This window comes from Apus apus, chromosome 26 (assembly GCF_020740795.1).
Source record: "Apus apus isolate bApuApu2 chromosome 26, bApuApu2.pri.cur, whole genome shotgun sequence".
Classification (NCBI taxonomy): domain Eukaryota; kingdom Metazoa; phylum Chordata; class Aves; order Apodiformes; family Apodidae; genus Apus; species Apus apus.
In genome coordinates, this window is record NC_067307.1 from 3895936 (window position 1) to 3923402 (window position 27467).

General features: G+C 51.8%; 2 protein-coding genes across 3 annotated transcripts; both read left to right on the forward strand.

Moving 5' to 3' along the window:
• The first annotated feature begins 16292 nt into the window (after positions 1-16292).
• Positions 16293-21150, forward strand: GOLGA7 (golgin A7). 2 transcript variants are annotated; one of them, XM_051640781.1, is made up of 5 exons: positions 16293-16548; positions 18086-18238; positions 18567-18668; positions 19395-19458; positions 19868-21150. In XM_051640781.1, exons 1-4 carry the CDS (start codon positions 16438-16440, stop codon positions 19440-19442), a joined length of 414 nt encoding a protein of 137 aa, XP_051496741.1. In that variant the 5' UTR covers positions 16293-16437; the 3' UTR covers positions 19443-19458; positions 19868-21150. The 2 variants fall into 2 exon arrangements, with proteins under 2 accessions (XP_051496741.1, XP_051496739.1); XM_051640779.1 differs by having other exon boundaries at positions 16341-16548; positions 19865-21150.
• Positions 21151-21414: 264 nt separating this feature from the next.
• GINS4 (GINS complex subunit 4) lies at positions 21415-23442 on the forward strand. The gene is made up of 7 exons (XM_051640778.1): positions 21415-21522; positions 21725-21811; positions 22079-22192; positions 22345-22442; positions 22752-22840; positions 23177-23267; positions 23346-23442. The coding sequence occupies exons 1-7, from the start codon at positions 21418-21420 to the stop codon at positions 23440-23442; spliced, it is 681 nt and encodes a 226-aa protein (XP_051496738.1). The 5' UTR covers positions 21415-21417.
• Positions 23443-27467: the final 4025 nt, after the last annotated feature.

Genomic DNA, 27467 nt, shown 5'->3' on the forward strand with positions numbered 1-27467 from the left:
CGCGGCCACCTGCAGCGCGGGCGGGAGCGCGGCCGCGGAGCCCCGGCCCGACAGCGGCCGGAAAAGAGCCGCGGAAAGGGGCTCGGGGGCGCCGGGATCGCCCCTCATTGCCCCGCGCGTCTGCGTGTCCCGTGGGCGACCCGAACTCGCCACTGCACCGGAGCCAGGGCAGCTCGGGGAGACCCGGGTGCTCCTGAGCGGCTTTTCCAGCGTTGCAGATGTTTCTGAGAACCTGGACTGGACTATGCAGACCTCATTTCCCTGTGGACAAATTCCAACAAAAACTACGGTATTTGGGGAGGGGGAAAAAAAAATGAAAAGAAAAGAAAAAACACCGGAGAGAAAGAGTTGGTCTGTTTCTTAAAGAGGCTTCATGGCAGGGAAACCTGGCTGCAGCCCTGCCGGGGCGCAACGGCAGCAGCCGCTGTTACCAGCAGCGGTGCCAGGCCCCACATGCACACACGATCTGGCCACCAAGCAGCTCTGCCCCACGTCTGCCCACACGTCTATGTCCGAGGGACCTCTCCTGAGCTCCCTCCAGACGCATACAAAGCTGCAATTACTGCCGCTGCCGTTTGCTTAAACAGCTTGTGCAATTTAATGCAGGAACTACACCTCATTGAGAGGAAAATGGAAGAGGCTCTGCAGCCTGGAAGCCTGAAAGAGCCACTTTCACTTGAGGGCCAGCAGAAGAGAGCAGCCAGTTAGCACTGCTAATGGAGTGGAGAATTCAGCAGTAAACGAGAAATCTTTGCCATAAGGTGCCAGTAGCTGGATGAAAGGGACGACTGGATGCACCAGGCCCTCTCCTGCTGCTTAGGCTCAGGAAATGGTAGCAAAGCACTGCTCACTGCACCAAGCAGCAACCGCAAAATTAACTTTTCATTCCTAGACAAATTCTGATACCCTAGAATTTGCTTTTACCAAACTGAGTTTAGCAACACTGAAACATCTCGTTTTGCAGAAAATACTGCAGTGTCCCAGCAGCATGCTGGAATGGAGTGCACAGACCAGGACACCGACTGCTCAAGGGCTGTTGGGCTGAATTTTCTCAAAAATCTTTATTTGCACCCAAGTGTTGCATCCTCAGGCATGACTGTCTGGTCCAGAACACGAGCCCTGCTCATCTGGGGCATTCAGAAACAAATTGTGCAAGTGACTCCACTTCCAATGGCAAGATCGTAAGATAGTCTGGGAGTCTGCCTGTTCCCAGAGTGGCAATGGATGTGTTTCACTTGTCGGTGCTGTGATCTTTCATACTCCAGGCTGAGCAGTGGGACAGAAACATCACAGCTAGGCAGGCAAGATGGGGACTTGGGAAGCTCTTTTTCCAAAGTTGGGGAGTTCTCCAAAGTCAACAGCAGTAACACTGCAATAAAACTACCATCAGGATTCTGGTTATCCCCAGCTCTGCAAAGATCACACGGAGCCGGTAAATGTCCTGTCATGGTCCATCCAGAGGTGTGTGCCACCATCTCCTACAGCCCTGACACACTGTCCAGCAGGGGCTGAGCACAAAGCACTGCCTGGCACAGCTCCGTGCTCTAAATCCAATGGGAAAGCTACAAGATGGCATGCCCTGGCTGCTGAGCCATCCGCACTCCAATGAACTTGGCCCTGGAAGGTCTTTGCTGGCTCCTTTCTCTTCTGCATCCCATACCCACATTCACTGCAGCAGTGCCTGCATGGGAATTGTAAACTGAAATAGAATTGCCTAGAAAACAATTTTTTCTTTAAAAAAAATAAATAAAAGAGAGAGAAAAGCCAACAGCTCTGGTCTAGACCACTAAATTGCTTAATACACGGTACAAGGCCTCTTAAATAGCAGCTGGCCAAGAAGGGCTGCTCTTCCAATAAACCCCTTCTAAATTGGGCATTAACTTTTCTGAGTGAAGCCTGTGCAGCCATTTCCGTTCATAATTATGTAGCCCACTGCTTCTTAAATCTCTGCATAGTCTCTAATGTCATCATTTAACTTTGCTTTATAGCCCTTTATTGCTGCCTCTCCCACAGAGGCTTACATATTCTTATTGAATAATGAGATGCTTTGCAACATTCCCAATTTGAGCTATCCCAGGTCCTCTCCTGCCCTTTGAAAAGCCCAGCCCAATTAACGGTGCTTATTTCTGGCTCCATTGTTGGTCCCTGCAGTCTGCAGGACCATGGGCTCTGCCCCCCCACCACAGCCTACTCTTGCCTTCACCATATCCACCCACATGGGCTCTGGGTGTCGAAGTGCCCCCACGCTGCTGGAAGCCCCTTGGCAGCAGTGCCCTCCCAGCGCCCCCAGCCGCTCCGTGGGCAGCACCGGCTCTGCCCCAGCTGCCCAGCACTGGAATGTGTGTTTCCCTCCACATTGCCCTGCGGAACAGGCAGGCGTGGGATAATAGAATATATTAGCCCTGAGCCCATTCAGCCCAGGGCTCTTTATGAACAATGGCTGCTAACTGAGCTGATTTTTGCCAAATGACTGGCTTTCGTGCATGAGCAGCAAAGTGGAGCCCCCAGCGAGTCCCATGCAACAATCTGGCGAGTGCTATTGCCCAGGGCCCATTGTTTTACTGCTGCCTGTGAGGGCACGGAGGAGTCATGGCCTTGCCTGCCCTGGCATTTCTCCCCCAGTTTCCCACCGCTGTGCCAGCCCCGTCTCAGCCCTGACGGAGGCAGCAGGGATGGGGGAGCTGAGACCCACTGGCCACAGGCATCCGCTGCCCCAGCCCCACGCGGGGAGGCACAAAAACCAGCAGCAGCTGCTCCGCCAGGGCCTGTCCTGCCCTGGGTGCCCCAAGGACAGGATGGGAAGGCAGAGGCAGCCCAGCCCCCATCCTTGTATGGTAAGTCCCCTGTGCCACCCTGCAGGGGCACAGCTCCTGCCCCACCTCCTGCAGCAGGACAACTCCGGGACATGCCAGGGAAGATTTGCTTGAGGTCAGACACCCCTGGGCCCACCAAGAGCTGACAGCCCCTGCCGGGGTCAGCTGCCAAGGACAATGTTGGTTTTGCTGTGCTTGTTTTCTGGTTTTCTAAGTGGATTGCTCCAAGGTTCCAATAACACTAATGCAGGCAGGAGCACTCCCTTGCCCTGGGAATCTGCATAGGGAGGTTTTGGGATGACCCACTCTGCTGCCCCAGCCCCCTGCCCAGCACTGCCTGGGATGCAGGGAATGCTGACACCAAGAGCCAGCCCAGCGCGGGGCCAGGATCAAGGCACACAACGATTCCAGCTGATGTCTCCTGTTAGTGTGAAATTAGCACCATTAAATGCTATAACTAAACACAATCAACAAAGGGTTTACTAGCTGAGATAACATATAAAGAACTACAACAGCTAATGCCTTCAGCACTGCTCAAACTCTGACCGTCTGCCCCTCGTCCCAGGAGGGAACTGATGGCAAATATTTACAGGGGCTTATAAATATTTATCCTGTAATAACTTGCTGCATTACAGCACATTCTTCTCTATGAGGTTCAGCTTTGCCCTGGGCCAGGTGCAGGCTGCTGAGAGGGTCTGTAGCATATATAAAGTTTGTCTGAATAACATACAGTGAGCACTGGCGTTCAATAAAAGAGCCAGCAGCTGAGCTGCTCGTGTGAAATGCACTGCAAGTCGTTTCTTACCCAACAAAAGAAAAATGTGGCTGGGGAGCACAGGTGTGCAGGCACCTCAGTGTGGGTGCAACCCCTTCTGTGTTGCCAGAGTAACCTGGGGAAGTGCTGCAAGTCACCCAGGAGCTATAAATCACCACGCCGGGCGGATGTGACTAGGGCCTCAGCACAGGAGCAGCCCCATGGTGACTGAGCACACAGGGATCCTTGGCTGGTTTGGTGAGGACCCCAAAGGAGCTGGAGACCTGCCCACTATGAGGAAACATCTCCTCATGCATGGCAGCACCCCAGGACTGCTGGGTGCCTGTGGCAGGCACCGCCTGACCAGCATCATGTGACCAGCACTGTGTGGCATCCCTATCCCTTATACCTTACTCCTTACCCCTTATCCCTTCCCCATCCCACAGGGACAATTTCATCCTTGCCACCGGCTGTGCACTCTCTTCATCTGCTGCCCAGTGCAAACTTGACTTGCTCAGCAGTGAGGAGAGCCAGGAACCAGTATTTCATTTGTTGTTTCATTTGTTTGGGGGCCAGATATTTATCCTCCCTCTAATAGTTTTTGAGCCATCCATCCAATTATTTATTTATCTTTCTCCTGCTTAATGATTTGCAAGAGTCTAAGTAGCCTGTGGTTTGGAAACCACGCAACAATCTCCAAGCAGCACCAGCGATGGAGTTCTGAGCAACTTCCTAACATGAATAAACAGCGTGGAAAGGCTCCATTGTGTATATTCTAGGTTGCTATTTTCTTATCCCTGTCTCATTAAGATGGATGGAGTTTCTGCTTATTAGTAATTTGGCAAATTCCTCTTTGTGTACACTCTGCACTTCTCACTAATGACGCTTTGCTTCAGTGATTAACAAAAGAGACTTCCAACATAGTCAGTGAAAACACAGCCACATACTTGGGGCACTGGGACAGAAACCCAATGTTCTGGAGATGCCATTTGTGGAAGGCAAGAAACTGCAGGGGAATCCAGAAAAGGAAAATCTGCTGGTAATAAAAACCTTTCCTGACATTCAAATAATTTTGACCTAAGGACATTGGTTCTTTGATTTACATGTACAATTGCAGAGCTGACAGAACCTAAAACACAGTGATTCAGAGCCCTTACACTGCTGTTCCTAAAACACATCCGATGGAGATGGAGATGAAGCTGGCGCTGCTACTGCCTGGATTTACAGCTGGCCATTAAAGTATGTTTACAAGCCTTTAGTACAGTGTACACATCTGGTAAATCATTGATTGAACAAATAGCTCCTGGTGTCATGCTCCCTCTGTCAACTTTTTCCACTACTATGTTACTCAGCACAGAGTCATCTGCTCCAGACCGTGTTTTCTGCACCTCCTGCCCGCCTGGTATGTGTGTGCATGTGCCCAAGGAAGCAGCCCTGCACACACCAGGTCTGCTCTTGTGGCCCAGGCTGTCCCTGCAGCCAAGGCACTGCTGGGCACACACCCATGCGGGAACCCACACAGGTCTATGGCTGATCTGAACCTCACCCTCCAGCAGGGAAAGGGGGATCACGTGCACAGGATGCCATGGGCAAAAAATAAGGGAGGAGGATGTTTCTTCCTAGGGATGCACATGAGAGCAGGCAATCTGGAGTGCCTTGGCCTGTCAGCATTCACTGTACCCACATGCAGGACATGACACAAAGGTGCCATCAGAGCCAGGTGGCACCAGCAGCACCAGCACCATCCCCCCTGTGCCGACCGAAAGCTGCCAGATCCACCCTGGAGCCAAGGGCTCACACTGAGGAGCAAAACCCAGGGCTGGGGGAACCCTGGGTCTGCTGCACCAGCACAGGCAGCCTGGAAGGAAGGACGGACGGAGATGGGAATGTGGTGGGAAGCAGCATCCATCTCTCCTGGCACCAGCCGGCATGGCCCTGCACTGAAGGCTTCCTTGCAGCAGGAGAAAAATGCTGTGTTTGGTGTTTTTCCACGCAGGCCAGTGCCCAGGGCTGGGGAGCAGGAGGAGCTGTGAGCCCCCACCACAGCCCATTGTGCTGCTGTGAGAGCATCTGGCCAGATGTGCAGTGATCTGTGGCCAAAGCCTCGGTCCCCTGGCCACTGAGCTGGGCAAAGGCCAGAGGGTAAAGGGCAAACCATGGGAGCAGGAACAAAGCTCGATCAGCTCATTCATGCAGGCTTTTTCAAGAGCTTTTGGGTGGCTGGACGGACAGACATGGGAGCACAGGATGGACCAGCTGCCTGGGAATCACCACAGGGACACACAGGCTGCCAGGTCCCCTGTGGTTGCTGTTGGCAGGTGTGGGATCCTGCACTCATCACAGGCTTTTCAGCAAAATGAGGATGCAGGGACCACTACCAGCTACAGACAGAGCTCTGGAATGCAGAGGGAATAGTGAAAACCTGGCTCCATGCTGGAAAAGGCACTGGATCCAGCCCTGTTCCTGCAGAGCAGTGGGGCAGCTCCCCAGCCCAACACAGCACAGGTCAGTGTTGGATCTGCCAGGGCTGAGGCAGCTACAGATGATGGAAACCAGGTCAGGGAAGGGCAATCTGTGGCAGCAGGAGCAGAGAGTCTGTGAGGGCAGCTTGGAAAAGGTGACCCAGAAAGCAAACAGGGAGAGTTCCCTGCTGCCATCCCACTGTCAGCGGCCAACTGGGGAAATGGAGCTTGAAGAACCTTCCACCCACCCAGTGGCTCCTGCAGGCCAAGGTCCCCTTCCCCATCCTAGTCCATGCTCCCCAACACTGAGCAATGTGGGAAAAGCCAGCACAGAAAACTTAGGCAGATTCACTCCTGGGCTAGTTGAAATTCCATACAGGACAAGCACAGCTGCTACAAACAATCTTAAAACAACAACCAAAAAATGCAGGCAAATTTAATTGTTAGCAATAGCCTCTTAAAATAGCAGCTCATTAGCCTGAGCACAAACAGCCTAAAAGTGTCAGCATGATTTGTGGGATCCTGTAGGGTCTTCTGGGATTTTTTGGGGTTCCTGTAAAACTAATGCAAAGAAGAAACATGGACCCAAAGTCCTGAAGAGAAAAAAAAAATGAGTTCACTGCACATTAGCACATGAAAAAGTGTCTCTGACTCATGGTAGGCTGCCATTTTGTTGCAAACCCAGAATCTCAAGGGCTGCAAGGACCCCAGACTCCACAGAATGGGGCAGATCCCTCATGCCATTGGGAGCCAGTACAGAGGATCCCTCAGCACCAGTGACTGCACCAGGCCTGGAGCTGGTGGAGCCATCCCAGGAGGGTGCAACACTTCCAGCTGCTGAAACTGCTGGAATTTTGCAGGAACTTCGGAGCATCCTTGAAGTTAAGGTCTTGCTTAAGCATTTTTCCTAGTACAAACTTTTAATTTCAGCAGAAAAGTGCTTGCAGGGCAGGAACAGCCCTGCTCCATGTCCTTTCTGTAAGGGGAGGGGTGGCATTACCCAAGGCAGCTCTGCTTTGGGGGTGGGAAGGGAAGAGGCTGAGGACTCTTCCTCCATTCCTGTTGCATCCCAGACCACGCCAGTGCTGGCTTCTGTGAGAGACTGGGAGATGTTGGCTTGAGGCTGATTTCCTGGGGCACAAAAGCCCTGAATTTCAGGTTTTTAATGGGCTGGCAGGGCATCTGGGATAGAGGAGAGGGAAATAGACTTTTCCTTCCCCCATAAATAATTTTATAGAAGATTTTTGAGAGAGATTTAAAGAACTTCTTCCCTCCTTTCTCAACTGTATTGTGCATTTTAAACCTTTTGTGGAAGGGAATTAACACAGGCAGCAGAGCCTGGAGCTCTGCAGCATTCTGTCCTTGCACAATGGAGATCCTACTTCTTCTCCCTTGCCAGAGAAACACATGCCCAAAATCCAAGTACATAAATTTTTTCTAACCTAATTCATTTTGTAGATTGATGGAGAAAATCCATAACAAATATTTATTACTTCGCAATAAATAACCCTCACAGAAGTTACAAAGAGCTCTGGTGAGTCTCAAGGTAACTTTCAGCGAGTTCCAGGGGTCAGGGCAGATTGGGATACTAAGTCCATAGTGTTCGAGCCCTTGGCTCATCTGTTTTGAATTATTGGTATTACTCAGTTGAGCAGCCCTCTCAATGGAGTAGCTGTGCTGTGATTCCATGCCATATTTTATTTCTATGGTGGGAGAGAGCCTTCAATAATTATTAGTTGTACTCTGTCGCAGCCAGCAAAAAAACCCACAAAAAAACAGGCCCCAGTGAGCATGGGTTGGTGCTGCTGGTGTTTGCAGGCTGAGCTGCACGGGCTGGAGCAGGAAAGTGACCGTGCTCGAGCCTGGCATGGCATTCAGGGCTCGACGTTGTACACTTTGCTGCCAACCCCAAACACGACCTGGCAGGATGCTCAGGGCTTGTCTGGTGTGAATGAGTCTGGAGCTGCCCAAAGGTGCGGCCGCGCTGCCTGCGCAGGCAGAGCTGGAGCCTGGGGCAGATCCACCTGGCACAGACAGAGCCAGCGGTGACTCCACATCCCTGTCTGAGGGGATGCTAGCAATGTTCCGGCTGCAGAGACACCAGCCTAGGGAGCTACTGCACCCCAAAATGCTGAACCTGCCCGTCCACGGCTGAAGTGCCGCGCTGAGACCGAACCCGTCAGCCGGGACCGGAGCGAGCAGGGAGCCAGCCCGCCCCGCTCCATCGTCGTTAGCTCTTAATCATCACAACGGGAAGAGAAACCGCCGGCAGCGTCTCGCTGCTCCCCGGGCGTGGGCTCCTTTCAGGGCTTTCAGAAAACAGGGTCAGACGTGTCTTCTGACCTGTGACCTGTCGCTTTCCTCTTCACCATAATTATCTAATACAGCGCTCTCCCTGCCAAGTACAATGAAACAATTTGTCACTTCAATTGTCTGTCAGTCAACACTGGGGCCTTTTCAACAGGCCAACACATGTTTTTTGAGAGCTTGTCAGCAAGGGCTGTCTGGCCAGGCACATAACCATGGAAAATGGAACCTTTGTTAATTCTGGTTCTTAGAAAAGTAAATCCATTCACTTGCTTTTTTCAGGCCTTCAGCTTGGAATTTGCACAAGAAGCTGAATTGCCTCTGATCCCTAAATGATTGGTCAGAGGATTTGCATGAGGAAGCAGAAATTAATTATTCTTTTCTTTTCTTTTTATTTTCTGTAATTGTGTGTTTAGAAATGAGATTACATTCTACAGCAGCACGAGGGGCTGGGGGGAGAATTGCTTTGCATTTGTTTAGCTCCTTAGAGTTAAGATCACCTAATCGTTTCAAGCATTTCCTAAGATTCCCTCTCTCTTTTTCTGCTTTAATGACCAAACAAAGATTGTGCTACTTCCCGGGGAACTTTTCTGGCAGCTGAGCTCAGCAGTGGGAGCCAGGGGCTTATCCCCCTACTGAAATGGTCTTCTTGCTGCTTTTGGCTTGCAAGGCACAAAACGCATCCCAGGGTTTAGGGGCTTGGGAGCCAGAGTGGCTCCTCATGCTGGAAAAAGGCTGAAATGGATTCCCACCAGCTCAGAAGGAAGATGCCGGTGGCTTGGATTATATGGCCAAGCAGCACAAGACAGGGGGCAGGTGGTCCTAGCCTGGGGAAGGTGCTGGAGCATCTCCGTGGGCTCCTGTGAGCTGGGGCTGATGCCATCAGGACATGGACCCACCGGCTCCCAGGCCTGTGCTCCAGCCTCTGCTTGATTACAAGTGCCCTGAGTGAAAACCTCTCCAGATTCAGCTTTCCAGAATGCCACTATCCAAACCTAATTCAAACCATACAGGGAGCCCTGACTCAGAATCTTTCAAGCCTATAAAATGAAACAAATTGGCTTTGCAAGCATATCTCCCAATCTAAGCCATGCCTGTAAATTCGATTTGTCCTCTTGGATCTACACTGCATTAGGTGGCCTGAAAGACCCTTTGTTTTCAAGCCCTCTGTCTCCTCCATGAGCCCCGAGTTTCTACATCTGGTAATGCCAGGCTTGGAAACTCCATGCTCACTAACAGCGAGGAACCTTCACACACAACTTAAACACAAGTCTTTAAGTTTCCCACCTTGCAAACACGCCTGCTCGACTCTCATGGGATGTCCCGGATGAAGCACTGGGCAGGGTTTCCCTCCCTTATGCAGCAGTGGTGCCAGCAAGGATGGGTTCCCCAGAGTGCAGCCCTGGAAATCCCCAGGAGATTGCTGGAAGGGGCTGAGCCAGTTGGGGTCAGCTCATGGTGTGCAGCTTGGAGACAGAGCCTGCTTCTCTCTTTAACAATTTACCACCTTTCTTTATGATTTCATGCACGCTTGCTATATAATTTTAACAGGCTTATTCTAATTCACCATCTTTGAATATGAAAAAGCTTGTTAAAATTATTAACTACTTATGCAAGGAACCATAAAATTCAGTAATGCAATACATGGATCTTTCCGAAAGGAACAGATTACATGATCAACACTTCCAGGCTCAGCCTTCATGTTCACAGGACAAACTCAGAGGATTCCCAGTGAGCACAGTGTTTGCCATCTTTTCTATTCCAGAAGCACAACAGTAGATGTCTTTACATGAATGCCCATTAAATTCCATTTATCTTTCTTGATTGAGGTTTTCAATTTAGCCAGGGAAGAAATACACTCACACTCAACATCTCCAGAAGCCTCCAGGAGGCTGCAGTCACCATGCAGGATAAGGAGACTTATTCCTGCACTTGCTGAGAGATAAGCTAAGCAACTCAGTCCATTCAATTATATTTTTAGTATCCGATCCAAAGCCATTCACGTCTGCAGAAGCCAAGCCTTTAGCTGCTGACAGACAGCAAAAGGTTTTGGTACAGAGATGGAACATGCTTATTCGTAACTTCCCCTATGTTACCATTTCCAGAGGTGACCAGATATGGGACTGCAGAGTTAGTGCATTTACCTAATAATAAAAATTCCAGAGACATCTCAGATTTAGTAGAAATTACATTCCACTGCAAGGGCTGCAGAGTTTACTGCAAAAGCCAGCAGCATCTCAGACACCCTGAAAACATTTTTTAAATGTTTTTATAAACTCCAGTAAAATTGTAATAGGATAAAACCTTGCATTCAAAAGCACATTCTTTGGGAATATTTTATATGCACATAAAACATCTGAGAAAATGTTAACATTATGATCTTAACTGTTTGCACATTGGAACCAGCTAAAGGTTAGGAAAACGCAGTCCATCTGGTATGGTATTTGAAGCAGAGTATTTCTGAGTGCATTTCCTTCAGAGCATGGGCTGTAATGCTGTACAAACCCAGCCACGACAGACTGCAGATGTATCGTGACGCACAGGACAAGACGCTGATCATGGTGTTTGCAGGAAGATTGAGCCCCGTTTGTCTTCACCACATGTACAGCCCAGGTCCCCAATGAAGGGACAACACCTGAGGCAGAGCATGAGCTGGGCTGGGGGATCTCCAGTTCCACACCATGGGACTGGGGGTTTCCTGTGGCCTGTGCAGAGGTTGTTTGTTCAAGCAAACCCATTAGGTGTTTATTAGTCTTCATTATGGAGTGCTAGAGGGTTAATTAGTTCAGGCTGTTCCTGCGGAAGGAGGTGAGGGGCAGGAGGGTGAGGCAGGATCAGCAGCAGCCCAATATCCAGGTTCCTAGGGCAGTCACCACTTGGCCTGTTTTCTCTCTGGAGGTGACCAGGGCACCCTCCACAGCCATCCCTGTCCCGGCTGGCAGCGGAGCCCAGAGACCTTCTGGGGAGCCGGCCAGCATGGATGTGTCCCTGGAGCCTGTGTCTGGGGACAGTGACAGCACTGTTCATCATACTGCATTATTGCAAAATTGCTGCTTTTGTACAGAGCAGGACATGGAGGCTGCTTCTTATAAAAATAAAAACTAAACTAAATAAATCATGCTTGTGTTTGTTTCTTCCTGGTTGAATTGTGGTGCAGGGGGACAACAGATAATTCATCAGTCAGCCCTGGGCGGGACATAAGGATGTTGAACCCTTGCAGATTAGAGATCCCACACAAGGCTCCTGCACCAAGCCTCTCAGCCTGGAAAGAGGGAGACAGGGAGGTGAGGGAGAATGCTTGCTGGCTACCAGCAAGCTGTTTCCACAGCTAATCACTCTTCTATTAAAGCCTGAGCCCATCTAGCTTCTGCTTCCAGCTAACCTCAATGTATATACATTTTTGTTTGTTTTTATCAGAAACCTGCTCCCTCCGTAAATACTCACAGACTGTGGAAGAGGGGTGATTTGCAGGCTCACAAATCCAGAATTGACACCCCCTGCTGACAGCCTACAAACCCTTGTGCCAGCTCTTAGCCAGGCACAAGGCTGGAGCTTCCCCATCCTGGGGAAGGCTGAAATTTACTTCCAACAGTGGGGAGAAGCCCAAACCTAGGATAGCTTTGCAAGGACAAGCCTGGGTTCTTCTGCCTTGCCTACAGCAGGGGCAGTCCATCGCTGGCTATGCCTTGCACCTCTCCAGTAGCTGGTGCTGGACACTGCTGGGGCAGCAGAGCTGGAAAAAGCGTCCCCAAGCCTGAGCCTGCACAGTCTGGGCTGTCCAGGTCCTCACATGGGGACAGCCAAGGGACAACCTGGCAACAGGGGGTCCTGCCACCCTAGTCAGGGCCCTTGTACTGCTCGGTGGCCACCCCTGCCAAGGATTAAGGGTTAATGTTTCCACTGGTATTGAATTCATCTTGGCCATCAAAAGTCCCTTTGCAGAGGAGGGACAATGCTGCTCCCGGCTGCGGCGCGAGGGGAATGGAGCAGCGCGGCCCAGCCTGTGAGCAAAGGGAAATTGCAAATGCTGAAAACGTTGGTTTGTGGAAGTCTCAGAAACTCCCAGGCTGGGCCCCAGCTCTCTCAAGCCGTGCTCAGCATATGACCAGGGAGGGATGGCAATACCACCCTTGCTGGATGCATCCCCTCTCAGTAGCCTTCCCAGCCTCCTAGATGAATAAGAGCAGTTTCCACTTCACGAGCAAAAAGACAAAGGTTAAATGCAAACAGAAAAAGGTGTCTCTAGAACAGCATTGGGCTGCTTCCTTTCCACAGGCACCCAGAGGCCCCATCTGCCACCCCTCTGGACACTCCCTGTTCAGCCTTGCAGCCACTCCTGGCATTTATTTGCCCACAAACTCCACAAACTGACTTGGGGTGCAAAAGCAGTTCCTCTGAAAACAGATTTCTGTGTCCCTGTGATGGGAGGAGCCAACATTATCAACTTCTTAGCAAAAAAAACAAACAAACTAGCAGAAGAGCACAATGAAGTAATCCCTGCCAGACTGAACTCTAGCAATCAGGTACAAGACAACAATGGCTGTGGCCCTGCTTAATTATTTCTGCTCCACCTAAATGTGAAAAAACAGTAATTTCCACTTAAAAGACACTCTGTGTGATCTTCAGAGGGTAATTCCCCCGTGGAGTTGCAGCTTCCCCAGAGGAACCAGTGCTGCAGCCCCACCAGGGCTTTGAAGAGGGAGTCCCTGGAGGGTGGGCACTTGGCATTAGCATTTTCCAATTACTGTGCAGAAAAGTCAGTCCTGGTGGGAACTCTGCTTTGTAATCAAACTACTGCCACCCAGTACCCGGAAAGCTGCTGGCAGGAAGGGCGACAGGCTGCAACTGGATCCTCACACCACCAGGTCTGGGATCAATATGTCTCATTTAGAGTGTCCTGGTGGGGGGTCTCAGACTCCCAGGACCTCCCAGGAAAATTCCCAAGGGCCCAGGCAGGGCTGGTCCGGACCTTCCCAATTGTTCCACAGTTGTGCACCCAGTGTGCAAGTGTTCAGGCATCCAGCTCCCCTGATACTTCCAGCACCAAGTTTAGAAACAGCATCTGCATTTTTGGGAGTTGAAAGGAAATGAAGGTCCCAAGGGGATGTCCACAGAGAGTCCGCACTGTCTGCTCTGCTCTCCAGACCCCAGCACTGCAAACCCAGCTCCCAGCACGTGGCCAATGCACGTCCCCTCCTGCTCCCTCTGCCCCGGCCAGGGCACTCAGCGGTTCATCCCGCAGAGGGACGGGGATGAGGGCTCAGGCACAGCACAACTTACAGCTCTGTCCCCCACGAATGCAAGAAGACCCAGCACATGCTCAGCTTGTGTGGAAACACACTTTCTGCCACTGCTGTGCTGTGTTTTTAAACAAAGTCCTGCAGAGGTCCTGCAGGCAAAATCTGGACTCGCATCACCTGAGACTCACCATTACTGCAGGTGTCCAAATGTGGACCAGTTGACATAAACCCTGTGGGAACACAGTGTTTTTTGGCAGGTATGGAAAACTATGTGGTGCCCAGGGAAGTTGTTGGTTCCCTGCACACCAGGGAATGGGAGCAGTCTCTACTCCGGGGCAGCACCAGAGGACACACAGTAAAGACTAAAACTATCTATGTTGACAGGAAACAAAGTTAGTCCTGGTTAGACCAAGTCTGGGACCTGTGCAGACACCCAGAGAAACAAATTATCTGTTGTTTCCCCACTTCATCAAAATGCCTCTGAGCTGTGAATCTGGCCCTGCCAATGCTCCAGACTGATCTTCCCCCTAAAGCCTGCAGATTTGATATGCTTACCATCTCATTCTTAGCCATAAACATGCAGAACAGTACGTTCAGCAAAGGAATAAAGTTGAATTTTACAGTGAGACACCATAGCTGCTTCTAAACCTGGGCTGGCCTGTGGAACAAGGCACTGAGCAGGGCCAGGGTGCCCAGCCAGGAGCATTTTCTGTCCCTAAGAGCATGAATTAGAGACAACATTTTACGACAAACATCTGGAATTTCAAATGCCCTTGCAATAGATTGCATCTGGATTGAATTCTCCTTCTATTTTTTACAAGGCCTTCTTATTTAATAAATAATAATAGTTTATTACTGCATTGTAAAATTTCATAATCCTTTTCTCAGCAAGAATGAAATAGATTCAGAAAAAAACAGGAAGTGCTTCAAACAGGATGATGCCAAGAACTAATGAAGACAGAGCGTTTCCTCAAGAGAGGTGGGTCAGCTCATTTTTTGCATTTGTGGCACTTGGCTCCGTGCACATTTGCAGATGTGCCAACAAGTGCGCCACCAATTCCTAATAAACTCTTGGCTGTCGTTGGTCCAGAACAGCAGAACATTCCACGCTTGCTCCACTGCAGGACCCGCACGGGCTGGGTTGTACCAAATGCATCTCTAATGCACACATGCTCGAGGGGCTCACAACCAAGTGCAGAAACAGCAGGCTTTTTTAATTTATTTCCTGATTTATAATAATTTCAGACCCATGCTGAGAGTTATTAACAGAGCTCCCATCAGCTGAGACAGCAAGAGTTTTGGAGGTAAAACATAATACTGATTTAACTGGTAAAATTATGTCAGTCCCCTGCTTTGCCCACAAGCTTTGCTCTCTGGAGGTGTGACCGGCCCTTGCCAGGCACAGGCTGGTCTCTGTTGTGCTCCTCGGGCAGTGCTGCTGTGAGAAGGAGCCAGCAGAGCAGCACTGTGGCTGTGGGAGCCCAGGATACCAGAGAGCCCTTGGCTCTCCTCTCCCTCACATGCCAGCCCCATGGTAGCCGGACACTGGGAGCACTGGGGCGAAGCCGCACGTGGACTGAGTCAGGGGTGATCCTGGGGCAGGCAGCTCTTCCATGCACTCTGGGTTAGTGTTCCAGGGCCAGGAACTCAGTCATCCTCTCGCAAAAGAAAAGAGGTTTAGGGAGACATAATCTGCAGAAGCTGCAGCAAGGGCAGGAAGGGCATGGGCGGTGAGCCTGTGACCCACAGACCTCCCTGCAGAGCAGGCAAACGTGTGTTCCCAGCTGGACAGAGCGTGAGCCTGGGTTTGTTTTTGGCACTCTGCAAGTCCCGTGATGCTTTGGAGTGAGACAGTTTTCGGATGAAGCCTGCCAAGACAGCAAGGCAGTTTTGCCTCCAAGAGAGGTGGACAGTGGCTGGCAGAGCCATGTCCATGCAGCCCATGGGGATGCTCCAAAGCCCTGCTTGGCCAAAGCAGCCCAGCAACCCCCTGCTTCTCTGCACATCATCCCATCAGGTCCTGCACAGCCCCGCACACGGCCTGGCAGGGGGGCCTCCCTCCATCAGCCCTGCTGAGCTGGGGGACACCTCCCCATCTGGCACAGCAGCCTTGGTGCCCAGGATCCCAGGAAGCAAGTCAGGCTCCCACACCAACGCAGCAGAGGGAGCAAGGCCCAAGGCAGTGCATCTGCACTGGAGTTCATTCCTCCTTGGGAAGCCTGGGAACTCTTCTCTGAAACATATTCTAAGTGGAAGCTTCAGCAGACTGAGAAGGAGCAGCTGCAGTAAAGAAACACTGAAACTGAACCTCCCAAAGGCTTCCCTTTGCTTTTTGTTCATCAAGTGACAGTTTCCAGTAATAACTGTTTAAATAAACATGTCACTGATTAGCTGCCTCCTGAACCTTGGAAGGGGATCTTCTGATCACCTCCGATTTCACAACTTCCAGATGAGAAAAAGACTCCCAGGAATGAGGAAGGTCAGAGATCAGCTCCACAGGCACAAGTCACAGAATTCAGCACACGGATCAGAAGGGGAGGATCCCACAGACACGTTCCCCAACTGCGGCTGACGGCGTCTGTGAGGCTGTGCTGCCCCTGCCCCTCGAGCTCCTGCAGCGACCCCGGGACCGGGCGGCACCGCGTGCCCGGGTGCGGGGCAGCGTCACGCGGACCGCCCCGCGCGGGGGGAGCCCGCGCGCAGAGCCCGCCGCGCCTGCGCACTGTGCGGGGACGAGGTGGCGGCGCGTGCGCCGGGCAGCACTTCCGCCCTTTCCCCAGCCCGGGGTCGTCCCGACGCTTTTGCGGCAGCCGTAAGTGCGCGGCGGCGCCCGGCGGAGCGGGGCGGGCGGCGGCGCCGCGATGAGGCCGCAGCAGGCGCCGGTGTCGGGGAAAGTGTTCATCCAGCGCGACTATAGCGGCGGGACGCGCTGCCAGTTCCAGAGCAAGTTCCCCGCCGAGCTGGAGAACAGGGTAAGGCGGGGCCGGTGCCCTCCTCGCCGGGGCGGGCAGCTCGGGCAGCGTGTGGCGGGGCAGGGCCGCACCCGTCGGGTACGCGGGCGGGACCGGCGGCGTTCACGGCTGACGGGACAGACCGGCAGGGCCGCGGGCAGCAAACCCCTGCTGCTTTGCCGCAGCCGCCTGCAGATGCCGGGGACGGCGGGTTCTGCCTGGCCCGGGAGGGCTGTGCTGAGGTTCAGGTCCGGCGCTCTCAGCCTCTTTTTGTCGCACCCCGTGCACGGGGCGAGAGGCGTGACTTCAGAGTTTAAAGGCGCATCCCGCTTTGGGTGCTGTTTGTTTTTTTTGGCACGAAAGCGTCGTTTGCTGAACAAATGGCATTTCTGATCGATAGTGTTAATAAAATACTTAAATTTTGTAGCGAAAAGCTGCATGAAAAATAGTTTAGAATGCTTCTGGTGTTTATGAAATGCTGGTGTCTGCCCTGACCACGGCAGCTGCTGCCAGCGCAGGACAGGCCGTGTCCCCGGAGGCAGCGGGGACAAAGCCCGCCTTGTGCCCTGCTGGGAGCAGCTCGCCCTGCCCGGCCTGTCCTGCTGCCTCACAAGCACGATCTCGAGTGGTGCTGTCGGGTGTGAGATCTGCACCTGAGAACACAAACAACGCTCCTTGCCAAGGCCTCTCCTTTCTCTCCCTGCGCTTCCCTTCACTTCCTCCTTCCTTTGGCTCGTGTTGTGTTGCCTTGTTGAAAGCCTGTTTGACCAGCACTGCAGCAGCAGCACCTGGGCTTGGCTGATACCAAGTTAGCTCTGTCACCCCCTCCCTGTCTGCCTTTTCTATTCTAGCAGAGCTCTGTGTGTGAATGAAGCTGTTTGGTTTTTGTTTATTTTTCCCCCCCAATTGAATTGCACGTTAGCTTAATTATGTTGTTACTCACTTGTCAGATATTTAACAAAGAACTACAGGGTTGTAACTCAAAGTGTCCTTCAGGCTTTGGCTTAAAGCACAAGGCTGCAAGGTGTGGAGGTGCAAATAAGCAATCCATGAAGGTAAAGATAGAGTCACAGAATCATCATGGTTGGCAAGGACCTCTAAGATCACCAAGTCCAACCGTCAACACAAAAAAACCCCAAACAAACAAACAAACAAACGAAAAAACCACAACCTTGGCCACTAAAGCATGTCCTGAAGTACCAGATCAACACAGCTTTTGAACCCTTCCAGGGATGGTGACTCCACCACCTCCCTGGTCAGCCTGTGCCAGGGCCTGACCACTCTTTCAGTGCAGAAATTCTTAATATCCAGTCTGAACCTCCCTTGCTGCAGCTTCAGGCCATCTCCTCTGGTCCTGCATACTTGGGAGAAGAGGTCAATGCCCACCTCACTACAACCTGTTTTCAGATAGTTGTGGAGGGCAATGAGGTCTCCCCTCAGCCTCCTTTTCTCCAGACTGAACAACCCCAGCTCTCTCAGCCACTCCTGGTGTGATTTATATACCTGAAGAGCTCTGTACTGTGCAGGCCATGGCAGCTAAACCTGACTGCTCTCTCAGATTGACAGGCAGCAGTTCGAGGAGACTGTCCGAACACTCAACAACCTCTACGCAGAAGCTGAAAAACTTGGGGGCCAATCCTACCTTGAGGGGTGTCTCGCCTGTCTGACTGCCTACACCATCTTCCTGTGCATGGAGACGCACTATGAAAAGGTGACTCCTCTTGTTTATCCTGTTGCTTGGTGTGTCTCACAGGCTTCAGCCAAAGGATTATTTCTTGGTAGTTCTCTTGTTTGCACCATTGTCCTACAAGTTCCACACAGACTCTGGCTCTTGCAGCAGAGTTTTCACATGTACATCAGAAAGGCCTGTTTAGTCAGTGTGAGTGACGTAATGAGCGCTTGTACCTGAGAGGAACAGTGCAAGTTGTGTCCTGGCTGTGTGCTGGGTTCTCCTGAGGTTGCTGTGTCTGTGGTGTTGGGGGGCTCTGGCTGCAGCCTACAATGGAGGAACTGAGACTTCTGTGCTGTTCTGTTTCCAGGTTCTAAAGAAAATTGCCAAGTTCATTCAGGAACAGAATGAGAAGATCTATGCTCCTCAGGGTCTCCTCCTGACAGACCCCATCGAAAGAGGACTAAGGGTTGTATCCTTCTGATGCTGCTTAGGTGGACAAGCCGGGACACAGTCCATCATGTGCTGCCTCTTTGCCTCAGTGTGCCACAGTCCAGTTGTGCTTGACCTGGAGCATGGCAGGATGAGTGTTTTGTCTTGTCATCCTCCCTTGTGTCCTGTTCTCTGGTCAGGTTTTAGTACGTTTAGATTTGCCACATCAAAAGACAAGGAAAATGCAACAGTCCTTTGAGAGCAGAGTGTGTATAAACAAGAGTACTTCCAACACCTCAGCTGCCTCCTCTGTTTCAGTGAGCTCTAAAAATGCAGTTTGTCCAATTGGAAAATAGTCACCACCTTGCTAGGGTAGAAACTGGTGATGTGAAAGCCCTACAACATCACTGTAGGTTGCTGCCAGCCCTGTGGTCGCTGTGTACTTGTCTAAACAGCTGTCACCCACATGACTTCATTGTTCTCCATATGTTTTCCACATTTTTCTGTTATACACTTCCTGAAAAAAAAAAAAAAAAGCATTTTCAGTTTGGTTAATGACTGAAGTTAATGAACAAGTTAATTTTTGCCCAGCACACAGCCAGGTTTCACAGAAGGCAGCAAGGCTTACAGCACCAGCTCTGAGACTGGCCTTGAAACAGCAGGTATGAAGTGGAGAGATCAAAGGCTCTAAAATCTTAATGTTTTTCTGCCTTTTTGTTTTCATAATATTTTTATAGTTCATTTCCCTAACAGCTTTTCTGTGCAGATTGAAATTACCATTTATGAAGACAGAGGTATGACCAGTGGAAGATAAAGCTGTGGAGGCTCAGGTAGGTGTTCACCCTGTACCAGATCAATCTTGACCAATTTCAATCTGATTTCTGTGCTCAGGGGTAGATTCTGTGACACAGGGACAGAGTGTATTTTCCACCACTGTTGGTAATCAAAGGCTGTTCACTTAAACATTGTGTGGACTAGGTTTTCTGGATAAGTAGGAATACCAATACCTGGCATTATGCCACTGAATGTTCATACAGGTCAGGTAACACCAGAGTTGCCTTTAAAGAAACGCAGGTCTTGATTGTGTAAAGTTTTACTCATGCTGTATTACGTCCAAAATTGTTCTCTGTTACATAGATAGAAGAATCTTTTTTTAGTTTCTTGAAGTCTTCCTGTCATAAGGTGGTGTTGGTTTCATTTATTAATAGTTTCTAATACATGAACTTTCTTTTCTAGCAGACAGCTCAGCAGTGGACGTGCTCCACCCACGTTCCCCTACCTCCTCCTCTAGAGCATCATTCCTCTCTCTGCTGCCAGATCCACGGTGCCATCTACTACAAGGACTAAATTCCTAAAACTGCTACACATGGCATGACCCAGCTGGTCAGCATCCATTTTGTGGCAAACTTCTAAGCAATGAGATCACTTTTTTGGTTTGTTTGTTTGGGTTTTTTTTCCAAGAAAAAGCAGAACTGGTAAAGCTACGTACTCTTCTGAAAGAATTGGGGCACTTGGCCCAGCAGAATTCTAGGTTTAGTCACCTCAGTGCAGTGCTGTTCCTCCCTAGTTCCAAACCATCACTTAGGCTTTGGAAAGCCACAAGGCAGAGTGGGAAATTTCCCAGGATTGAGGCCTCCCATGCCCAGTGCCTCTGCCTGGCAAGAACTGACTCAAGGCAAAGGGCGTCTTGCATTTCCTGTACTGATTTTTGTGGAAAACCAGAAGGTAAAGTGTTACTTGTTTTAACATTTTGGTTGTTCCTAGAAAGGGGAGGAATAGCTGGACTTTAATACTGGTGTTTTTTCTACTACTGTTCCTGTGCTGTTGTTGCATCTGTCCATGCTCACCAGGAGAGGGGGGTCTATTCATTCATAAAACAGTAAGTACAATAAAATGGATGCTGAACCAATAAACGTAACAATTCCTACCCTGCTCTGATTTAGTATGTGAAGTGTAAAACTGTTTCTTTATGGATTTATTATATATAATTTATAGGAAAACATCGATTTGACAAACTGTTAGATGTTGTGTAAGATGGTTTAATTCCCTCTGCTGCCACACTCTTGAGCAGAACTCTGCATTATTTAGCATCCTCCGTGCATCAACATTCCTCAGCAATACCTGCAGAAGTAAAATCCCTACAAACCAAACTGGCTTAATATTTTTCTCTTCTATCCTTTTCCCTTATCAAAGCAAGAATGTCCTGGTTTAGGTTCTGAGAGTCATTCTCCAAATTTTAGGAGTTAAGGCATTTAGAAAAGGAGACAACTTACCAGAACAGATGCTGTGCTCTGCTGGTGGTGCTGTAGGTGCTAATTCTGGATCTGGAATTCCAGGCTTATTACTCAGCCACTGATTTTTTTTTTTTTTTTTTTGGGTTTTTGTTTTGAGATTTGTTTAATATTTTAATTGTATAAAACTTGGGTGTTTTTTTTCTAAACTGTAACAAGTGTTTGCCTTTCACATCTGTTGCGATATTGGCAGAAGTACTAATGGATGAGTAAATCTTTTCTTAAACCGTGTCCGTGTCGTCCTTTCTCGCGCTGCCGCTCGCGGCTGTGACCTGCAGAGCCGGCTCCACAGCAGCGGCTCCCCGCCCGCAGCCGTTTGGTGCAGGTTTAACTCCCGTTAATGTATTAGAAACTCTTACTAAATGAAGCCCGTTAACACCCGTGCGCCCGGCGGCCTTTCCCTCACCTGAGGCGCCCGCGGGACCCGCCGCCATTTGCCGCCGTTTCCCGCCGGGGCTCTGCGCATGCGCGGCGCGGGAGGCGGCGGGAGCGGGCGGGATGGCGGCGGCGGGAGCGGGCGCGGGGCCGGGCGCGGCGGACTCGGACGGGGGCAGCGAGGAGCTGGTGCTCACCCCGGCGCAGCTCATCCGCAGCCTGGAGCAGGTAGCGGGGGCCGGGGACGCGGCGGCGGGCCGAGCCCATGCGCTCCCTGGGGAGGTGCGGGTGCCCGGGGCTCGCGGGGCTGCGCGGGGACGGGCCCCTCGGGTCACCGGAGAACGTGCGGAGCGGGTTTCTGACCTCTCCGGGGGCTGCGTCGTACAGCAGGCGCGACCCTCGCTGCTTCTCACGGTGTGGCTTCTTCCAGGCCTGGCTGAATGAGAAGTTCGCCCCAGAGCTGCTGGAGAGCAAACCCGAGATCATTGAGTGTGTTGTGGAGCAGCTGGACCACATGGTAGGTCGTGCCGGGCTGGGGCGGCGGGACGGGCAGCCCCCGGGCCTGGGTTGCGCTGGGAGCGCCGGGGCTGCCTGCTGCCCTGGCTCGGGGATGAGGCTGTTCTGAGCACTTTACTCGAGCCTGTCTCAGAGAGGAGAGGGGGAGGTAGAAGGAAACAGTGTGCTCTGTGGTTTTGTGGGCCCTATGTACAAAATGTGTTTTCCTTTCTGTTTCTTGTTTTTTGACATTTCAACCTGTTAATTCCCTCTTTGCTTTTCCTCCTAGGAAGCAAACCTGAAACGGGCAAAGAGAGGAGACCTGAAGGTCAGTGTTCACCGCATGGAGATCGAAAGGATCCGTTACATGCTCAGCAGCTACCTGCGGTGCAGGCTTGTGAAGGTAACACTTGTGCTGCCCTGGGGATAGACAAGGGTGACCTCAGGACCCCTGCTGCACCTGTAGAGCAGGAGAAACCTCTGGAGTGGGGATTGTAGACGCTGAGCTCCTGGGAGAGGTCTGTTTCAATCTGTGGGATTTTGTTCCAATATCAGATAGAGAAGTTTTTCCCCCACATCCTGGAGAAGGAGAAGTCTCGAGCTGAAGGGGAGCCTTCCATTCTGTCACCAGAGGAGTTTGCCTTTGCAAAAGAGTGAGTATGATGTAGGTGCATCTCCTTCCCTCCCCATAGGTTGTAGAACTCACCCGTGTGTTATGCTGAACAGTTCTTGAGACTGTTGGCCTTAAGGTGTTTGCAGTAAGAATCGTGAGTTTTACCAGAAGGTATCCTTATGAACAAGGAAAGAGCTGGAATAAAACAGCTCTGGTAACTCTGAGCCAGTTACTGGGGCAAGGCACCAAGCTTGTCTCTGGCCATGCCTCTGTGTCTCTTGCTGTGAGTCAGTATTCCTGCAAATTTGTGTTTGATTGAACCAGTAAATGCTCCAATGGTTGGTTTCAGGTACATGGCAAACACAGAAACATACCTGAAAAACGTGGCCCTGAAACACATGCCACCCAACCTGCAGAAAGTCTCTCTTCTAAAATCAGGTGAGTAACCCAGACCCCAAGAGTGTGGGGAGGGCTCTGGGGAGCAGGTGGCATGCTGTTCTCCAGCTGGTGCTCACTAGAAGCAAAGCTGTCCTGGTGACAGTGTCATAGCTCTGCTGTATGGTTCAATGCCACCACCCCTGTCACAGCTGTCAGAGGGTTGTATTGGCCCTGCTGTCGGGTCCTGTCTGACGCTGAGGCAGTGCACGCTGCACTGGGTCACAAGTGCCAGCGTTCCCTTTGCTAGCCTTGAGTTTTCCTTCCCCGTGTCCCTCTGAGCTCAGTGTCCTGCAGAGGAGCATCGCTGAGCTTGTGCTCCTCATCCATGTTCTGCAGTTCCGAAGCCCAACCTGGACTCCTTTGTGTTTCTGAGGGTGTTGGAGCGGCAGGAAAACATCCTGGTTGAGCCAGAGACAGATGAGCAGAGGTAAGTGGGCTCTCCCCCTCTCCCCGTAAAGAAGTTGGTGTCACCAAGTGGGGCCCGACCTGTGCGTGTCCGTGGCAGGGAGTACACCATCGACCTGGAGGAGGGCTCGCAGCACCTGATCCGCTACCGGACCATCGCCCCGCTGGTGGCCTCGGGAGCCGTGCAGCTCATCTGAGGGGCGAGCGGTGAGCGCGGGCGCGGGGCCGGGGGGCGGTGCGGGGCGCGGGGCGGTGCGGGGCCGGCAGGGGGCGCTGGGGCGGCGCGGCGGGCGCGCGCCGGGCGGGGCCGTGTCCCCGCGTCCCCCCAGCAGCGGTGCCGAACGAGCCGCCGATCCGCCCCTCTGCTGGTGCCCCCTCCGCCTGTCCCAGCGCCGGTTGGGCCAGGCCTGCAGCTCGGCCCGGCAGGCTGTCGCTGCTCTGGGCTGCGGCCTTGCCACAGTCCCGTGCCGGTCCCGAGGGACCGACAGACCTGGCAGACCTGCTGCCTCTCCACCTCTGGGCTGGTTTGGCAGCAAGCAGGGACAGAGCACGTCTGTCCTCCAAGGCGAGAACAACCCCTGTAGACAGCAGGCTGCTCCTTTTTCAAAGCTGCAGCTGAGTGTTCGTTCCTGTTTAGTGCTGGTTTTTAAATGAGGCTGTTGGGTGGGAACTGACTGACCAGTGGTGTGGCAACCCACCGTGGAAACTCCACCTCACCCCATCAGCTTTGATCTTGTCTCAGGGTCTGTGCAACCCTGGACGTTGTGCAAGGGGCCAGTTGCTCTGAGGTGAGAGGAGGGGGGGAACACTTCTGCACCATCTTTGCCACGTGATCCACTGAGCAAAAAAAATGCCACACATAAAGGTATTTGCTGGCAGAGCAAATCCTGATGCTTGCAGAAAGAGCAGGAGAGTTTTGGAACATGTTAAGGATGGAAAAAGGAATGTCATGGGTGAGCAGGGGAGAGCCACGGTGCTCTGTGGGACAGCCAACCTGTCCATGCTTGGCAGGGCCCTGCCTCTGGGGCAGGCAGACTGCACAAGCTGGTTCTGCTGGGCAGCCTGTGTCCCAGTGTGGACACCTCTGCCCCTTCTCATGTGGCCAGAGAGTTGTGCTGTTTTTTCTTGGCATTTTGGCAATAATAGCACTATCCCTGTAAAATACCCACCCTTGCCTTTGCAGGTATCTGAGCTGTGTCTACAAAGTAGCCTGGGTTTGCAGTTGTTCCTGGACCTTGTGCCAATCAGGACATTTCTTGCCCTGGGCCAAGGAGTGATTGTCTCAGGCAGCCACAGCAGCCCTGTTCTCTCTGATCAGATTGTGAGTGATGCAATCACAATCAAAGCTTTGGAAATGCCAGACAGCATTTGCAGATTTGTCACAAACCTCTTCTTAACCAGAGCAACTGGTTCACACTCAGGGTGTTTGTGCCAGAGACAGGGGGTCTTCAGATTGTTCCTGTCTGTGGTTCTGCTACGTGCATAGATCCCACACAGAGGGTTTCAGTGCTGCCATTTCACCTCTTGAAATTCTGCATGTAGATCCAGTCCAGCGAGGAGCTGAGAGGCCTTGCTGCTTTTCCAGCCTTCTCCAGCCCTTCATTGGACTAGCTGACTTCAGGGAGGCTGCTCCACTGTTACAGTTAATCCTTGAACTCAAGGCTGCCTTGGTCAGTGAACTCCAGAGCAAAGTGGAGCCCTTACGTGATCAACTGCTGAGCACTGTGGAAGAGCTTTGAGGAATTATGCAAGCTCATAGGGGCTTGTGCCTTCAAGTTGTTTAGAAAGATACTGGAGCATGGGGCTGGCAGAGCTTTCCTAGAACTGTCTCTCGCTGCATTATGAGAACAGGAGACTTGTTTTTGCCTCACCTTCTAGGCTTTTTGTGTTATTTGTGCTGCTTCTATCAGGCCAGTGCTCTGTATTTGATTTCTGCAGCAGAGCATTCAGCTCCCTGTGCAGAGAGGCTTGGATCAATAGAACAAACACAAGGTGACAAGCCAGAGAGCGTTTTCTGGAAAGCTTCAGTGTGTAGCTGCTGGGATGTCTCACTTAAGACCAGTGGTTGCCAGTTTCACTAAAACGGAACAACAGATCATGGGCTCAGGAGAAAGCAGCATTGTGATGTGCATGATCTCTGCAGAGTGGGGGGTTCTGGTACAGCTTGTGTTGTGGTTGTGAGGGTAGAAGCTGCCTCCCTTCGTCTGAAAGAGCTGCTGGGGCAAGGGGGACAAGCGGTTCCTTTGTGCTGGTCACACAGAGGAAAAGCTCCTCCGGCCCTGCTGACCCGTGTGTGCCCAGCGGGAAGCTGGGGAGTCCCGTGCCACCTCTGCTCATGCCTGTCGTGTGTGGACTGAGAGGGGCTCGTGTTCAGGGCAGGGTCTTCCCTGCATGGTGTTGCCTGAGGAGCAGCCTGGTGCTTCTCTGCCACTTCCCTGCCCCTGCCAGGCATGGGATGACACAGTGCATCTTGTAGTGCAAGTGGCTTTGCATGCCTGGTTTATAGTGTTCTAATGAATCCACTTAGGTAAAGGAGATTCTTTTTAAGTATAGCTGTTAAGAGGAGGCTGGCTTTAATCCTTAGGAATCAGTAGCACATAACTCTGTCCCCAGGAAGGGCTGTGGATTGTGCCCTGCCTGTACCCACAGCGCGGGCAGTTTCACAGAGGTGACTGAAGCTCCCAGCCAAAGCTGCTGGTAATCCCCTGCTGCCAAAGCGTGCTATAGAAGAGCTGCTTTGAGTGTCTAGGTGGCATGTCTGGCAGACTTTCTCCTTGGCCCTGTTAAGTTTGACTGAACCATTGTCCAGACAGCAAATACTTGCCTCACTGCTGCATCTCATGTGACTGCAGCAGTGTTAGTATAAGGGATGCTTGTCCTTCTCCCTGTCTGGGTCTGATTCCCTGCGGCTCCAGTACAGCTCCCCTCTGGAGCCTGGCAGCTGGCACATGGCAGCATCCTCATGGGCTGTGTGGGGTTCTTGAGGGTGGCTGAAATCAGCCAGGGTAGTAGTGAGATTCAGTTCTGGCCTGCCCGAAAATGCTGCTCTTTGTGCCCTTCCATGTCTAAATGCTGGGACACCTGTGGGAATGCACACTGCCTCACTGCTGACACTGTGTCCCTGTGGTGTGCTGGGGGAAGGGGGAGTGTCTGCAACTTTGTGATGGTTTTGGCTTGTACTTTTAGGTGGAGAAGACCCATCAGTCCATCCACCTTAATCTGTGCCTCTGGAAGGGAATATGCAGAGTGATAGCAGCTTTTCCAGCTTCCATGGGGTCTGCTGTAAAGCTTGGGTTCAAGTACATCCCCTGGTCTCAGCTCCCTCTAAGGTGGAGATAGCTTGGGTTTACTGAGTGATTAGGTTTGAATACAAAGTAGAAGGATGGTGAAAGAGGTCATGAGGAAGATGGTGACAAGCTGTCATTTCTCAGCTGGAGTGCTGCTTCCAGCTGGGACCTGAGCATGGTCATCAGCACATCTGCTTGGGGGCTGGCCAGGCCTGGGACTGGTGGCAGCAGTGGCCAGCAGCACCCACCACCTGCAGGCCCAGCCTGACGAGTGTGTCTGGCTCCTGTTCACCCGCAGAGATGGCTGTCCTGCTCCTCCCTAGGCAGGAGTGTCTGCTCAGCAGTGACACGAGTGCCACACGTCCTTCTAGGGGATGGTACCACTTAGACTCTTGCCTCTTTTTCTGGTGTCATTGCTGCCAGAGGCCAGCGCTGAGCTGCCGTTGCTGCCAGCCGGGCGCTGGGTTCACACTCATTTCTGGCCGTCCTGGAAGGGATGTGTTGTGCTGGGGACATCCAGACACGGTGGCAATGGAAAGCCGAGTATAAACACTGATAGGTCGGTTGTGTCACGGGCTGATGGAAATCTGTGTTGTCAGCAGGAAGAATCAGGGCTGCTTAACCTAAGTGGCTGGAGAGCTCTGGAGGGATTAGCAGGGAGTACTGGGCAGGGGCGACCTGCCTGGGGTGACAGTCCTGCCTGTCAGGGAGTCACATGTGAGTTAAGCAGTGAAGGTGATTTTGAACACAGATGTCAGGGACAGCACGGTGTGAGTGGATTTCATTCTCAGGGCAAGGAGCCCGGGTAAGAAAGTTCTGAGTTAATTCACTTTCGATAGAGGATGAGCCTGGAGTCTGGGGTGTTCTCTGTTCTCATAGAGCCTGAGAAGGGATGTGTGGACAGTTTCGGCCTCCCACCGCTCAGGGCAACGCGA